The sequence below is a fragment of the Oncorhynchus mykiss genome, chromosome 13, assembly GCF_057628025.1.
Source record: "Oncorhynchus mykiss isolate SJ-2025 chromosome 13, ASM5762802v1, whole genome shotgun sequence".
NCBI lineage: Eukaryota > Metazoa > Chordata > Actinopteri > Salmoniformes > Salmonidae > Oncorhynchus > Oncorhynchus mykiss.
Window position 1 is genome coordinate 54,477,664 of NC_143034.1, and position 17,893 is coordinate 54,495,556.

Genomic DNA, 17,893 nt, shown 5'->3' on the forward strand with positions numbered 1-17,893 from the left:
GAACAGAGCATCCTCTCATTTCATGCACATTAAGTTTGTTAACAGAACTCAAACACTGTTACACAATGAATACTGAGTAATCATTTTGTAATCATTATCTATTTGGCCTAAAGCTGACGGGCGTGAAATGTGGTACTGTACTGATGCAGGAGGCTTCACCTCAGCTTATACCTCATTGGGTTGTGTAATGTGCCTCTTTAAATCATGATGAGTTGTCACTCCTCGTAAACTTTTATGGTCACTGCTGCTAATGGAAGGTACATTTTGTGTACATGAAATCAATATGCCTTTAGGGATCATGCACCTCACGCACATTAACTATGAATGGGAATGGAGTCGTATCTGTTCTTCCCCAGAACAGTGTCTACATTGATTTAAAAGACTCCTCTACTATACCACTCCTGTACTACTCCCTAGTTTACATACAGCATACTTTACTCACTACTTCTCTCAGTATGAAAAGCATGTGGTACTCTACAGAGCTCTGTTCAGCCTTTCTGCTTGGAAGAAATCTTTTCAATAAGCAATTGACAGCATTGTTCAGGAACAGACTGACCAGACAGCAGCTAATTTTTCCACAGTTAGCTGGAAGTTAAAGTTTCTAAAGTGTTCATGTTTGGCTTTGCTCTTGTTACAGAAAACCTGAGCTCGCCTGAATTGTATAGTAACTCCTAGACAGATATGTTCAACACTAAAGTTGCAGGCTTGTGCTTTGACAAACTGGATATGTCTGAATACCTAGACTGTCTGAATGGAGTGTCTCAGGTACCAATAGAAGCTGTCAAGCTGAGGCATCAACTGAAATGAATTGTAGCACTTACTGTGTGGCAAAAAAAAAACAAGAGCCTTGGCACCATGTACATTAGTCGGTGAATTCAGAGGGTGACTCACTTTAAGCACATCAGCGACTGGCTGTCACTAAAGGCTATCACTAAATGTCCTAGAATCATGTTCAAAATCCAACAAATGTGAAGCAGGGGCTGTCCACCTCTGTTAGACACACAGCCTATCAGTAATGTCACTTCACACCTTGATGAGCGGCCTGTAGAAAAATGGTGGAGTGTGCGTTTGTCTGTGCCTGGCAGCATTTTCATTTGGTTGTCAGGGAGGAGAATGAGAAATTGAGTCGCTGTCAACAAGGTTTACATGAACTATCTACAATGTATGGAATATCCCAGTGTGGCACAAAATATTCATGAGAGATGATGGTGTCTGGGAGTATTTTTCCTCCTGCCTGACCTTTCATAGCATGGTGAAATAGGAAGAGAGGTGTAAGCACTTTCTATGTCAGTTTATGTAAACATTGATTCTGTACCCACAAAGCTCCATTGTCATGGCAATTCTCATAGAAGTATCTTATTTCACATTCAGTGAAGTGCATCATACACACAGATAACATGTTCTTTCTCTATCAGGTATTCCCCTTATTCAGGTTGCATTTGGTTGACAGTGTCTTGGTTGTTCATACCAGGCTCATATTAAGGACATTAATAACAGATTGCATGACTTCATCTAATCAATGACTGATCCAAACTCAGTCGACCCTGCAGCCCACCATGACATGGTTTGTCCATTGTGTCTCTAATATAGTATGGTTGTAATACAGTATGCTGCCTAGCTGACAGGCCATAGAGTTCCCCCTGTCAGGGCATCAGTGGGATTTTACACATGTGCTTCAATTTACTGTTTAACAAACAGCCAGGGCTTCCAGTTTAGGTGGAACTGATGTGGAACGCTTGTTTGAAAATCCCAATAATTAGTTCAGGCTCCTCAGTGTGGACACATTCAGAAGCCTGGCTAACTAGGTCACTCAGTGGAGAAGACAAACGCCATGAAGTCATCACTAGGGCTGTTATGGTGACTGTATTACCGCCACACCGGCGGTCACGAGTCATGACGGCACTCAAATTACACATGACCTTTTAGTCAGGGTAATTAAGCTTCTCCAAGCTCTGATGCTGCTGATGGTTATTAGTAGCCTACCAAACTTACTAACTGTGAAAGGATCGACGCAGGAGATAGGAAGCAGGTACAGGGAGTGAAGGTGTAATAACTGACGGACATGAAACAGAACAGGAACAGCGTCTGGACAGGAACACATAACAACAATTAATGTGGACACAGGGAACACCACCGAGGAACAGACAGATATACAGGGGCAATCAACCATGTGAAAGAGTCCAGGTGAGTCCAATGAGCTCTGCTGCGTGTAATGATGGTGACAGGTGCGTGTAAAGACGGGTAGCCTGGCGCCAGGGAGGTGGAGCAGGCGTGACAAGCTGCATGGTACTCGGCACTATATTGTCCCTCTAATCACTCTGACATCAATGCACAATGTAATCAAAAATCTAATCAAACACTTCATGAGAGGCAATGAGCTCATGTTGCCCAACATATCTTGAGGCTATGCAATTGCGTGCTAAAACAGAGTGATGGCCTCTATTAAAAAGAGGAGGTTCCCATCAGCTTTCTATAGGCTAGGCCTACTATATTTATTTCTCAACTTTCCTAATATAAGCACATTTCTTCTCTTTACAACAGGAGTATATCCTACCTGGCTGGCATGAAAATTAACTAAGTTAATTAATTAATTAAGTGCGTGAGTTTCAAGTTTGGGGAAGATCATTTTCACCATAAAAATTCACCTTTATAATAAAAGCATTACATGCACAATCACACTTTTGAGAATGGTGTTTTTCCCACTAATTGATTGCATTTTGGAACATTCGCGCGTATAGCCTTCTGCCGTGCGCGCTTTACTGCTCTTATAATGTGAAGAAATAGCCTAAATGTTTATCAATATTTTAAGCTAAACGTTCTGATCGGTTGTGTCAGCCTCAATGCTTAAAAAATGTTTTTGGATGCTAGTGGTTGTATTCATTTGGGATCTATCGCATCCCACAATTGTCCCAGACTATGTTTGGAAAATTTATTTCTCGCACAGAATAGAATTGGTCAACTTTTGTATTAGAAGGATAGTAGATTGACATAAGCTAGTGCTTTTGCTGTTCATTAGGCCTACTCGAAAAGTAAATATGGACAGTTCTTCTAATATCTTCAATGTGCGAGTCGGAATTGGCGTCCCTGATTTGTCTGTCTTCACTTGTAGCTTGAGAAAAAGATCTGATCACTATCAAGTATGAAGGTAAGACCCAGACGCAGACCACGTCGAATAAACAATATGTTAATTTACCAGCGGGGGCAGCTAATAGACATGCAAGGCAGGCATGCATAGTCAACCAGAGGTGGGGCAACACCTGGAGGGGGGTGGAGACAATCACAAAGACAGGTGGAACAGATCAGGGTGTGATAGATCACGTGACGGTTATTGGTTAATAAGTGTTGAGCTATCTGAGAGAGCCATGAGAGTGAGAGGTGTTTCGGAGCACGCAGCCGGGAGAAGGGAATTATAATTATTATATTCACCCCAAGGGCACAACGGCCACTGGCCTCAAAAGACATGGATTTTGTTTTAGGGGAATTACGGCCACACAAAGGGGATGACGGCAAGAAATCCGAGCCATTATCAAGTACTTGTCAAATTGTGAATGAGAGACAGTCTATAGGGAGGAGGTCGTGTGGTGCCAGGACAACAACCTCTCCCGCAACGTGATCAAGACAAAGGAGATGATTGTGGACTACAGGAAAAAGTGGACCGAGCACACCCCCATTCTCATCGACGGGGCTGCAGTGGAGCAGGTTGAGAGCTTCAAGTTCCTTGGTGTCCACATCACCAACAAACTAACATGGTCCAAGCACACCAAGACAGTCGTGAAGAGGGCACGACAAAACCTATTCCCCCTCAGGAGACTGAAAAGATTTGTCATGGGTCCTCAGATCCTCAAAAGGTTCTACAGCTGCATCATCGAGAGCATCCTGACGGGTTGCATCACTGCATGGCACCATAATTTGCAAATAAATTCATTAAAAATCCTACAATGTGATTTTCTGGATTTTTTTTCTCATTTTGTCTGTCATAGTTGAAGTGTACCTATGATGAAAATTACAGGCCTCTCTCATCTTTTTAAGTGGGAGGACTTGCACAATTGGTGGCTGACTAAATACTTTTTTGCCCCACTGACTGTGTACCGGTACCCCCGGTATATAGTCTCGCTATTGTTATTTTACTGCTGTTCTTTAATTACTTGTTACTTTTATTTCTTATTCTTATCTGTATTTTTTAAAACTGCATTGTTGTTTAAGGGCTCATAAGTAAACATTTCACTGTTAGGTCTACACCTGTTGTATTCGGGGCATGTGACAAATAACATTTGATTTGATTAAATGTGCACAACCTGCGCAAATGACAAAGCAGAGCTCATGCCTTTCATGTGACTTTTTTCAAAATCATTATTAGTGGCATCATGCAGTCTTGTATTAAAAATACAAACGTTGTTCTATATGTTTTGATCACAACTAAAGTTGCATAAACAACTCTAAATTAAGCATTTAGGAAGACCTGTTTCCTTGTTAACCGCTCAACACTGAATAGCCGGATGTGCGCGCTCCCTCAGAAATCCTTTAGAGAAAATATATTTTCGATTTTATTCATACTATGAAATAATGCCACGAAATTCTAAGCGAATCTTGTCTGCTAAATGAACTAGTGTAGCCCACAGCCATATGGCCTAGCCAGATCAGGACCTAACATAAGGACAAAGGGTATGCTATTCTGTTCTTCTGAAATAGACTACATTTTCTTCATATCCTGTTTCTTTAGACCTGTCTAAAATACATTATGGATTTATTGTGGTGGGGTAGGCTATGGATTTAATAGACTTTTTAAAATATAGATGTTCCAAAGGTCTGTATCAATCACCGGCTGGCTCATGACCGCCACCGCCCTAGTAATCACTGACGTCTCAGTCTCGGTATGTGGTCAGTTTGGTGTCCGTCTTCGCTATAGGGCTTTATGGCTTTCTCGGAACCAGTCAATACCTGACCATGCTAATCCAGTCATTGAAGTGGATCTCTTTGAGGGCAGAGGTGTTTAATTACTGACTTTCATAGTGTTCAGGCTGGCTCATCCTGTCCTTCACATCTGTCAGGGAATTGAAAATTAAAATGTTTCTCAGACGTAACCCTAGACTACAGGAAAGTGAATACACAACTATTCCATGATCTTATAGAGAGTCATATCACTCATGAAAGGAGACTACAATCAACAGGCATATTAAATTACATTTGTGTGCGTGCGTGTGTGTACAAGTTGAAGTTTCTGTGTATCTACAGGAATCTGCCGTGGGCTATTTTGACACTCTCCATCCGTCATTCTGAAAAGCTGACATCAACCTAAAGGTAGGAAACTGGTTGTAATTTAATGACCAGTGAAAAGACCTTGGGGGAGATGTCTTGAAACAATACATTTCTGAATACATTTCCAAATATAAAGAAATACACTTTGATTTAATGACTGATGAAAGTCCTCCTCCCACCTAGCATCAATCACGTGGGGACAGTCCATGAGGTGACCTCTGCATTTTACTGCTGAATTCGGCACAGCCAGAAGAGGACTGGCCACTCCTCATAGCCTGGTTCCTCTCTAGGTTTCTTCTTAGGTTTTGGCCTTTCTAGGGATTGCTTGCTTGCTTGCATTGCTTGCTGTTTTGGGTTTTAGGCTGGGTTTCTGTACAGCACTTTGAGATATCAGCTGATGTAAGAAGGGCTATATAAATACATTTGATTTGAATTCTGAAGGTTTCAACAGTCATTAAAGAAGGGCTTCTTTACATAAATCATCCTCAAAGCGATCAGAGGTCAACACTTATGTAAATTGCAGAGCATGATTGAAGAGAGTTTGATCAGCTGCTTCATTAGTTGAACATGAATAAATGAAGGGCAGTAATACTCTTCCTCATTATGTTCAGTCTCAGGTCAGGGCTCTATCATATCATATCAGAGCTGTTTACATGAAGGGTCTGATTGATATTGAATAGGTCTTTGTTTCCATGCATTCCTTCACTCTCCTATATCCTGGTATTAGACCTGTGGTGTGGCTGGATTGAATGGTGGGATATTTGGCGGCTTTGGGACCTTCAACCGTGACATTCACATTCACCGTTGGCGATGATTAATTGTGAGCTGGATGGGTGTAAACAGCGGTGTTTAATACAACGCTATGGTTTTGGGAGAACACTGTCTCTGGGCCAATCAATAGCTGCTCGTTTCTGTCTACAGTCCTATTTACCATGTGATTTATCACCAAGTATTTTTGGGAGCCAGTGCCGCCTGATGGGTTGGCATTGTCTGTAGGTTGGTAATCTCGTTCCCAGACACTCCTGCACAAATGTGTGTAGTCTGGTGGACCAACGCATCAAACTTGGCCAAATCATAGAGCTGGGAGAAACTCCTGGCACATAGGCATTGGCTTAATCTAACTAATCTACCAACCAATCATCTCCCACAACACCTTCCCCCTAACCCTCCCCCTTACGCTAGTACATCACAAGCACAGAGCACCACAAGCACACCACACCACAAGCACATGTGATTTGCTAAAATGAAATGATGACAAATACTTTGCCATAGAATCACTCGCATATAATTCCATGGTCACTCACACTAAGGTCAACTTTGAGTGGTTGATATCCCAGGCTTATGCGCTGTGCGCAATAGCCTGGGGATGAGGTTAGTAGGTTGGTAACACAGCATCTGCTAATGTCTGTGAGTGCTGTAATTTCATCAGGCTTTTGCTCAGTCACACTCCACAGTGTGAGGGAAGAGAAGTTAGCTGGTGAGAAGTGCTGGCACCCACCAGGAGTGAAAAGCTTCATCAGATAAGACCATCCTGCTGGGAGAGTCTGCAGCGCCCGCTCCATCTGTTCTCCCTTCTGGTTCGCTCCTCCCCAAATAGAATGTCTCGCCAAGTCTTATATTTAACCCCCCCCCCCTCTTGTCTCTTCCCTCTTTCCTCCTCTCCTGCAGGGTACCACCACAGCCTGCCGTCCTCACCGTACTCCTCCGGGCCCGAAGGTCAAAGGTTACCTCCATCCGGAACTTTGTCAACAGAGTTCCTGAACCATGGTGTGCCAGTGAAGATCCTGTTGTTGGTGTGCAACGCCGCCTGGAATGCCCAGCAGGCTGTCAGGTTAGGTGACTGTTTCAAACACACTCTGGGGTCTAAGGGGCGGTTGGTGTTGTTCTCCTCTTCATACTGTCACTCAGAAGTGAAAGAGAAAGTTACAGTTATAACATAAGGTCATGAGTAATTTCTAAATATAGACTTTTCATTCGACTTTGGGCCAGCAGGAAAACATCTCATGACTGTAATGTCAATGGGGAAGCACATATGCAGCACAGAAAGGCCTCTACTATCTCATGTGACAGTTGAATGAGCCACAGTCAATGAGTCACATCCTCTAAGAGTTTCTTGTCAATCTAATTGAGATGCGAGTCTCCAACTGAATGGTTGTGAAGTTTGACATCTGACACGATGGAGTAATCCATCAGACATCCAGCCCGACAGCAGTGGAGGGATCAATAATCGCTCAGGAGACCTCACAGAGTCGGACATGAGAAATCCAATCCCATCCAGAAGGCTTAGTGTCTCTCAGCATTCTACCATGCTTCAACATTGCTGATTAACCCTCCCACTGTGCACCACACACTGGTGTCAGATGTCAAACTTCACAACCAATCAACGTTGTTTCAACATAATTTGTCAACGTATTGTAATGTGGACTCAACTTGGAAAATAAATTGGATTTGAAAAAAGTTATCAACCAGTACTGTTTTCATCTAATTTCAACCAGAGTTGTAAACATAAAAACGTCTGTAAAACAGGAAAGGTTCACCCATTTTTAAAGTTATAGTGTTTTTGTGCATCCCTGAGTGATGTTCTATTAATTCCCATGGTCCTTTCATGTTTTCATGTGTATCTGAGTTATTGGCGTTCAAGCAGGCAGACATCCGTCCGGTATGATGTAGCACTGTGGTAAAGTCACTCTCAGTTCTGTTAGTGTTTAAATACTGGAGAGTTGAGACCAAATCACGGACGCTGGACAGAGTGGATTTCAGTTGTAACAAAAGACAGTTTTAATGAGTCAGAGATATCTTGTCCCGCAGTTTTACGTGCACGGACCTAGTTCACATAACTCGGCAAGGAGCTAGGTGAAAAAAGAGACCTTATACAACGGTTACATTCATTTTTATACATAGAATAAAGTAGGTGGAGTCTTGTCGTTTCGGTCTTCTTGACTGGTCGGAGGGTTGGAGGCGGGCCTTGCTCTAGCCAGAGCGGGCCCCATTAGTGCACAGCAAAAGTCCTTTGCTCTTGGGACCGGCCAGTTAGAGGGAGATGAGATGTGTGTTTATACAAGGAAGAGGGGGTCAGTCTTATGGCTGGGTGTATGTGTTCTTACGACAAAATGTCTTTGTTTATATGAGCTATGTGTATGAATATTTATATAACAAATCCCCCTCTTCACGTCTATTAGACGTGAAAACTATAGTGCAATGGTGGTGGTTGCATTCGTGGTGCTTCTAACCTTGTCTGGTGTGTATGGTGGGTCTGTAGGTGTAGTGCTACGTTTGGGACGGGAGTGATTGGAGGGAGTGATATCAGGAAAAAAGTTAGGGACATGTGTAGGGGTTGGTGTACGTGATGTGGCAGGGTGAAATAGTTGTTCAATTAACCATGTGAAAGTCCTAGGGTTACTCCAAATATCAGTAGGAATATCACAAATAAGGGACCAGATATCCCCAGCCTCACCCAGAGAGGGAGAAATGTCCCTCTAACTGGGCGAGGTTCCCTTCTCAGGGGAGGCGGAGTTTGATGCCGCATCACCTGAGGAAGGAGTGTCTTCATTTGGAATTGAATTTAGGCCGCTCAAATCAGCTCTGACTTCAGTCAGTGTTCTAGAAGGAATTGGGGCTGGGGTGCAATGTGTAAGGCGGTGCCAAGGTGCGCCTGATTTACCTTTGACCTGGACTGAGTGTGAAGTAACCTCCTTCACTTCGTACGGTCCAGTCCACCTGGGTTCCAGCCACTTTCTCTTGTGGACTTTAACCCTCACCCAGTCACCAACCTTTACCTTCAGTAGTGGCGTGTCCCCCGGCAGCTCCCCCTCCTGGACCTTGTGAACCTGGGTAGAGAGTGCTGCAGAGAGAACCGTCAGTTTTTTCACATAATTAGACATTACAATTTGTTGTAAATCAAGGGCGGGCATATGACCTCCCTCCCTTGGTGGACCATGCATGACTCTACCAGTCATTATCCCATGAGGCACATACTTTAGCTATCTTAGCTTTTGCTTTTGGTTTGACGTTCCACCAGATTTTGGGATTGGGGCCTGTACACAGATCCAAATCTGTGGGTTATGCCAAATCTTTCTTCCACCTGTCTCAGGTGTTTGTTAAATGTGAGCCATTTGTCAAATTTGATTTGTCTTGGGATGCCATACCTGGGTATTAGTTTGGTTTGTAGCCACTCAAAGACTGACCTAGCATCCTCCCCTTTTGTTAGTATTGCCTCTACCCATTTGGAGAACCTATCTACTATAACTAGGAGATAGCGTTTGCCTTTAGATAAATTGTCGGGGCCCATGTCGGTGTAGTCTATACTAATATCCTGAAAACATGCATTAAGTATTAAGTATGAGCCCATTGGTGTTCGATATGGTTTCTTTGGGTTGTGTCTGTCACAAACATTGCATTCGTCACAAAATAAATCATCGTCATAAAATAAGTCAGTCATATTTTTTATGTGAGGGTGCCACCAGATGTGCGAGGCCTTTTTGGAGGGTCTTTAGTTTGCCTTCGTGTGTGGGGCCATGTGTTTCTCATAAAAGTTCTGGGTCCATCAGTGTGGCCTGCTTCATGGGCATGGGCTGAGTCTGTATAGATATTCAGTCTTTCCTTTTCCTCTGATGAGGACCTGCGTCAATCCGATGATTTCAGCTAATTTGGCCGATGCTGGTTGAGGGATGATGGCTGATTGAAGGGTGACATCACGAGGTGAGCTGTTTTTTCAATAGCTTTTGCTACTGCAGCAACGTATCTGGAGCATGTTGACTGTCCTACCTCAATGTGGTCAAGTTTGAAGAGTAGTACATCAAGACCCTTCTCTCCCCCTCTTGTTTCTGGAATAGGACGGATGAGGTGAATCCTTCCCTTTCAGAAACATCCAAATGGAACTTGTTCTTGTAGTCAGGTGCAGTCAGAGCTGCTGCCGCTGATAGATCTGTTTTCAGGAGTGCTATGGCTGTTGATGCTTCAGCCGTCCAGGCCAGGGGTGCATGGAGGTTCCTTGATCGTAGGATGACCGGTGCTGCCACCCCCTCTGGGCCACACCCAATGGTACAACACCTGATAGGTGGGGTCAGGTGCATCATGTCTTCGTCCCAGTCTGCAGTGTAAAGGCAGTCATCAGTTTCTGTTGCATTGAGTGTGCAATGGATCTCAGCTTGGGGAGTCTTATATGGGTGCAGAGTGTAGATTTGAGCTTTCAGTTTAACTTAAACTGGATGTGAGGAGTGGCAGGCCCTGTGGGTAGGCATTTTAGCCAGTACACTTCTTGGGCTTCAGACAGTGTGGTCATCGGCAGGAGTGGCATCCTCATCATTCTTACTGGGCGATCAGGTGTTGAAGTGGGAGGGTTGGTTGTAATCTTGCTGCTCCTGCTGCATGTGGCTAGATTCTGGGTGGTTGTATGCTGGCTGTTGCTGATGCATGGGTGTGGGTCCTGGTTGCTGATATTGCAGAGGTGGGTTTCCCCCACTTCCTCTTGCTCTCCATTGCTGTTGCTGCGGGGAGAGTGGTTTCATGCAATCTCTGGCATAGTGACCGGAAATTCCGCAGTTATAACACTGGTAGTTTCCCTTTCTGGGTTGTCCAGTGAAGGGCCCTCGTTGAGCCCATTGTGGCTGTTGTTGTTGCATGATATACTGCTGTGGGGGAGGGTATTGGGCTGGTTGGGCCCCCCTAGTGGCCGTGAGTGAGGCTGCCTGCTGTTGGATCATCTGAGAGACAGTCTGGGCCACTATTTGGGAGATGTCTGTTTTGGTTCCCGGCTCCTTCATTTCTTCCGCCACCATCTGTTTCTTAGGTTTTTCTCCTTGTTGTGCTTCCTTCAATTGGAGTTTCAGGAGTTGTACCTGGAGGGACTGCACCTGGCTCTCAGCACCCCCTCTTTCCTTGTTGTGCTGGGTCACATGGTGGTGCACATGCGTATTGAATTGGGTCAGAGGAAGTGCAATCAACCCTACCGTTCCTCTGAGTTTGGTTTTAACATCTCCAGGACACCCGTTGACCACCATTTCCTTCCACATGCTGAGTGTGGTATCAGTGTGATCGAATGGTTCTTCGTGGACCGATCTCCATGTGGTCTTAGCCCTGTCCAGGTATGCTGCAGGTTGCTCACCTGGGTTGATTGTAAAGGAGGATAAGGTGGCATGGTTTCTTTCTGTAGGGTATGCTCTCCGTAGAACTTCCCATAATCTGGTACGGAAGTGGTCTATGGGCAGTGTTGGGGCCCGCCATCCAAGGTCAGCTGCTGTCATGAGGGCCTCCATGGTTCCGTGGTCGGTGGCTCTTGCTAGAAGTGCTTTCATGTCTCCTAGGCAGAGTTGCAGGCCTGACGTAAGTGTCTGCAGTTGAAGTAGCCACGCTGAAGCTCCTCCATGTAGGCTAGGCATCTGTCCCATCAGTGTTGTTAAGTCAGTCTTTTTCCAGGGCTGGTACTCCACCGTGTGTGCATCACCTGGTGTCGGTCGCAGGGGGTACTGTCCTGCCATCTCCTGCTCTCGCTCTCTTCTATCAGCAATTCTGGAGGACCGACGGAGTGTTTCGGACCCCATTGATTCAGTTACTTTGGTTACTGTTCCTCTCATTATGCCTTCCACACGGTAGGCTCCCTCTCTGTTGTTATCTTGGTTAGCTATTAGCTCCCTGAGTTCCTTAGCTCGAGCTATTGATGATTTCAGCAGCTCCTGCATCTTAGTCACGTTTGGAGCTCCCATCGGAGCTGGGGTGAGCACCATGTCAATTTCTTCTTCGTTTTTGATATCCATGTTCTGATGACAGTCCTCCCTATCCGTCTGATAGAAGTGGTTTGAATCTAATCTTGTTTGTAGGTGTCCTCTGGTTTCAGAGGTGAGAGAGTTCACAGAGGAGCATTGCGGCCTCCGTTCCTGGGGGAGGTCTCCTGCTCCTGGAATCCCAGTTTCGAACTGTTCACATACCATATGGCCAGCCGTTATCCCCAGTGTAATTTCCCCTTTTAACTCCCCTTGGTCTATTCTCAGAACTGGAGCCTGTATTGTGGGAGGTGCCCTGGGCAGGAATGGGTTGTGTGACGGGCTCCGGTGATTTTGTCCCTTTGAGTATGGCGGGGGCTGAACTGCCTCCATTGTCAATTGTGGATATAGTGAGGGAGAAACGGCCACAGGGGGAGCCGTGGGCAAGTTCTCAGGCGGAGCTTTAACATCCCCCGACGCCACAATAGCCACGCACATCATGTCTGGTGTGTTTTTGGGTAGCACCCTCCTACTCTCCTGTATGGCCCATGTCCCTATCTCGAGCTCCGCCTCCGCTCTCTCTCTCTCGTACCTACTTTTTTGAACCTGTGTATCTTGTTTCTCTCCGCCTCACTTGCTTTTGCATGCTCTACTGCGTCCTCTAATTCTGTCTGCATATCTTGGAGTTTCCCACCTGTAGGGGGTCCTCCGCTAAAATAACCTGCTTGTGTCCATTTTATCTGTAATCCTTTCCACACTTTCTCCACTTTCCCATACTGTTCTTTACCTCCCGCTCTATCAATCATATTCTGATCTAAATATTCATTGAATTTTAGTTTGGGCGTGGTGGCTGCAGACATTTTATCTAGTTTGTCTGATAATGTGTATAATGCGTTATTTAGGTATATTCAATCCTTACTATGTGGTGTTTATTTCTATCGTTGTATGCTTAGCCCGTCCCTGGTCGAGACCAGGGATGTACTGCTGTACTGGCTATGGCTTATCTCTTCCACCCCCACCCTCGCATACAAAGGGGGTTATCAGTATGTGACGCCCGCCACGTGTGTGTTTCTCCGGTATTTTATTTGAATTTGTTCAGCGATTCGTTTAGGTATTTTCTAGAAATTATTCGGCGATTTCCATTTGGAACAATATATCAGTGAATATATGCGGTTCTATAACAATTTTCAGAGTAAGTCTAGCTCTGTAGGAAATATAGATAGAATTTCTAGACAACTAAGAGTTGTTCAGTGAATTATTTAAATACTTTCTGTAAACAATTCAGTAACTTCCTTTATGAACTTATATCAGTAAATTTGAGCGATTCTATAGCAATTGTCAGAATAATTCTATATCTTTAGGAAATATGGATAGAATAGAAAAAACCAAAAATCAGTGTGTAGCTTTTAGCGTCTGTCAAACAAAGTCTGTACTAAGCTCGGCGGCTTATTTAAATACTTTCTAGAAACAATTCAGTAAGTTCCTTTATGAACTTATATCAGTAAATTCCAGCGATTCTATAGCAATTGTCAGAATAATTTTAAACTTTAGGCAATATCAACAGGAATGAAAAAAAAAAGCGAAAATCAGTATTCCAGCCCGGCTGCTGTCAATCAAAGTTGCACGGCCGTTCGATACTAAGGTGGCTTTGTCTATCAGCACGTGTGCCTAATAGCCCAGTTACGTATCCCAACCTACTCCGCGACAAACGTTTCTTTCAATTTAATTTCCCCCATCTCCAAATCATGGAATGTCAACTCTGGTTCATATTATGTTTATTGTTTGATGTGCAATAGCCACCTCATTCCCGATCTCTGTCTTGTGGAACGCCAAACTTACATATCCTGTATCTACTCGACTACACCTCTTACATAACCTATTAAATAATACACAGCTTTTTTAATAGGGCATTTTTCATGCAGATTCATTCAATCCAACCACACCTCCACAAGACCTATTCGATGTTATATGTATCAACAGGAGATTTTACTTGCAGATTCGGGTCATCTATCGTTCAACTATAACCACACCTCCACAAGACCTTATTCGATAGTACAGAACGTATCAAAATAGGACATTTTTACTTGCAGATTCGGTTCATCTATCATTCAACTATAACCACACCTCCACAAGACCTTATTCGATAGTACAGAACGTATCAAAATAGGACATTTTTACTTGCAGATTCGGTTCATCTATCATTCATTCATTCGTATGAAATTCTCATTGAATTTCCAACATCCATAATTGTGTCCTTTACGTGTTAAAACACAGCCACTATTTAACGTCACCTCTATACACAACCCAATACATATATAATTAGGACAGTTTTCTATGCAGATTTTTTTTTTTTTTTTTTACAAAACAAGATATCTTTAATCAATGTCTTAGGTTCTTGTGTAAAAAAAATTGGGCACCGATTCATACTCACGCCCAGTACTTTCTGATCAAAATTTGGTTTAGGCTATAATACAATATGCAGATTTCGATAATAACAGGCTCTGCTCACCTTATATAGAGCGCTCCGATCAGATTTCCTGAGGCAAGATGAATGGCTGGGGAAGTCACTCTTCCGTCTGATTTTTTTGCCGTGATCAGTCTCGTCCTCTCACACTAACTTATCATAGGTCGAATTCAAGAATAACCATCCTCTGCTACCAAGTTTAAGTACTGGAGAGTTGAGACCAAATCACGGACGCTGGACAGAGTGGATTTCAGTTGTAACAAAAGACAGTATTAATGAGTCAGAGATATCTTGTCCCGCAGTTTTACGTGCACGGACCTAGTTCACATAACTCGGCAAGGAGCCAGGTGAAAAAGAGACCTTATACTACGGTTACATTCATTTTTATACATAGAATAAAGTAGGTGGAGTCTTGTCGTTTCGGTCTTCTTGACTGGTCGGAGGGTTGGAGGCGGGCCTTGCTCTAGCCAGAGCGGGCCCCATTAGTGCACAGCAAAAGTCCTTTGCTCTTGGGACCGGCCAGTTAGAGGGTGATGAGATGTGTGTTTATACAAGGAAGAGGGGGTCAGTCTTATGGCTGGGTGTATGTGTTCTTACGACGGAATGTCTTTGTTTATATGAGCTATGTGTATGAATATTTATATAACACTACACTGGAATAGGACTTTTAGATGGTGAAAACGTCTATCATACATGTTAGATTTCAATACTGGCCGATGTCATAACACGGGAGGATGTCTTCTCTTAAATGAGCCACTGGTTATATTTTTGCAATATTCCTACCTCGAGAAAAGTTTTATTTAACAGAGGGTCTAGCCCATTTTCCCTATTTGTCTGCCTCTTGTGTTGTAATCCAGGGTGCATTGCATGGTGCCGTTTCCAGAGATATGAAAGAAAGGAATGAAGGAACGTATAACGCCCCACCCAGCAGACTGTCGACCATTCGCGTTGACGTTGTCATGCTGTGTCACACGGTTGCTAAACTAATCGCCACGCAATCCCTTCTCATATGTCGAGAAATGTGCCTATTTTCATCTAAGGCACGTAATGTCACGATTCCAAAGCTATACGATATTACAGGTAGCAAGTTAATTTTCTCACATCTCGGAAATATGTGTAATGTTGTACTTCTTGTTGACGAAATTAGTGCTAGTGTTGATTTTTGAGCCTGCGCCCAATTGACAGGTGAAGGGTGAAGATATTCACTCCTTAAAGGAGAGCGTTCCTTGTCCCAGATCGCCCAGAATACACCGGCCTGTACCATAGACATAGCATGTGCAACGTTTCCCATCTCCTCAAAAGTATATCTGCAGTTGAGAATGTCAGACTCCACTATGTGGGGCACATCGATCTACAGGTTGAACATGCTGAGATTGTAGACTCCTAAATTGATAGTGCAGTTTTTTAAGGCGATTTTACAGCTAACTAGCTACTGCACATGCTGATATTGGTATTATTGTGTGTAGCTATGTTTTCTTGTTTGATAGCTAGCTACCTAGCCAGCCAGCCCATAAAGAAAGCATTGCATGTGGATTTTGTAGTCGATTTGAGCTGCAACACATATCCACAACAATTTTCCATTTGTTGCCAACCTTATTATAACGCCAAAATGAAACATTCGTTCACAAAAAAATATTATTCTCGCATATTAGTGTTAACACTGTAAACTCATTTTTGTTGAGATGGAGACGTGAATCCAACATTTTAATAACAAACATTTTTTTAAATCAACCAACCGTCCTTCATATACAAGACAATATCCAAAGGTAAAAGTGTTTTATTATTATCATGGATTTGGAATCCTATTTACAGGGCTAATGGTAACTACTTCTAAACTTCCCATAATCCAATTAAGTTGAAAAAAATGATGGAATTACAGTATATATGGAGACTGTTCAGTGCCAAAATTGAGGGGTTAAATACCTATCATAGATGCAGGGCAGACATTTCCGAACAAACTTCCTTTGGAATTTGTTGGGCACTATCTGTTGTTCCAAGTAGTGAATCTGTTATTAAAATCATTTGTATGAGCTAATAGCAGTAAGGCCAAATACAATTCTAGATCAAATAGCTAAATTATCCTTGGTATGACCTTCTTAAAACAATTCCATATAACGTAGTAAAAGAGCTAAGAGCTTGCAGTCTAATCCATATCATCTCTGGACACGGCATGCTTTAGATGTGAGTTCCTCGCTGAGATCGTTCAAAGCCAGATTGCTAGACATTATAGTCTGAAATCCAGTCCTGTTTGTAGCAGGCCACCTCAACCATATTGATTTCATGTATTTTGCATTTGCTTAGATGTTTCTTTCCTAGTGATCCCATCATTATGCACAGTGTGGGACAGGACAAACAAATCATAATGTGACCCATATTGATGCTGAGTCTTATTTCCATGCAGACAAACTGCCTTTTGAGGAGAGAGATGCGACGCGGATCAGTGGGAATTCTGACACATTTCATAGTCTCCATTGGATGATCTTATCAAGTGTCAGATGTTTTTTGGATCAAATAACTTTCTCATTTGTTTTGGTCTGACAGATGAAAATAAATCTGACTCTGCCATAAGCGTGAAATTATTATTAAGAGATATGAGCTCTACATTATTTTTGCAATTTATTCCAAAGACTGCGCAGCTAGAAAATGTGATTCCTTGGAAGTTGTGGGTTAGTGAACGTATGTTTTTGGTTTCACAATGGCTGGGAAAAAAGCCATACATTTTTTGACTGGTAAAAAGGAATGTTTTTTCAACGTTCTGAGAACAGAAGGGAACATTTTGCCTGTTCTGGGAACGTTTATTTTTAGGTTGCAGGGAGGTTCTGAGAATGTTTTACTCTGGTTCCTTGAAGGTTTTCCTGGGAGATTTTATTAATGCTCTGAGAACAGAAATTATATGTTATTTTTAGGTTTTTGAATAACTTCCTTTCAAACTTTCAGAAATACTCCTCAGTTTTATCAGTTGTCCGGGAGGCTGTTCTCAGACAATCCCACAGGTGAAGAAGCTGGATGTGGAGGTCCTGGCCTGGCGTGGTTACATGTGGTTTGCGGTTGTGAAGCTGGTTGGACATATTGTCAAATTCTCTAAAATGATGTTGGAGGTGGCTTATGGTAGAGAAATGAACATTCAGTTCTCTGGCAAAATTCCTGGTGGACATACCGGCAATCAGCATGCCAATTGCACACTCCCTCAAAGCTTGAGACATATGTGGCATTGTGTTGTGTGACACAATTGCGCATTTTAGAGTGGCCTTTAATTGTCCTCAGCACAAGGTACTGCTGTGTAATGATCATGTTGTTTAATCAGCTTCTTGATATGCCACACCTGTCAGGTCAATGGATTATTTTAGGAAAGGAGAAATGTTCACGAACAGGGATGTAAACAAATGTGTTCACAAAATTTAAGAGAAATAAGCTTTTTGTCCAGTATATAATCTTATTTTCTCTATCCGTGGAATTAGTCCACTGCGCCACCAGG

At 43.2% G+C, this 17,893-nt stretch overlaps 1 protein-coding gene across 1 annotated transcript in view; it reads left to right on the top strand.

Annotated features, from left to right (window-relative positions):
• Positions 1-17,893, top strand: part of usp43b (ubiquitin specific peptidase 43b) — a 95,280-nt gene that overhangs the window by 51,872 nt on the left and 25,515 nt on the right. The window contains exon 7 of the mRNA XM_036941255.2: positions 6,925-7,087. Coding sequence (XP_036797150.2) covers positions 6,925-7,087 — 163 coding nt within the window. The remainder of the gene's footprint in view (positions 1-6,924; positions 7,088-17,893) is intronic.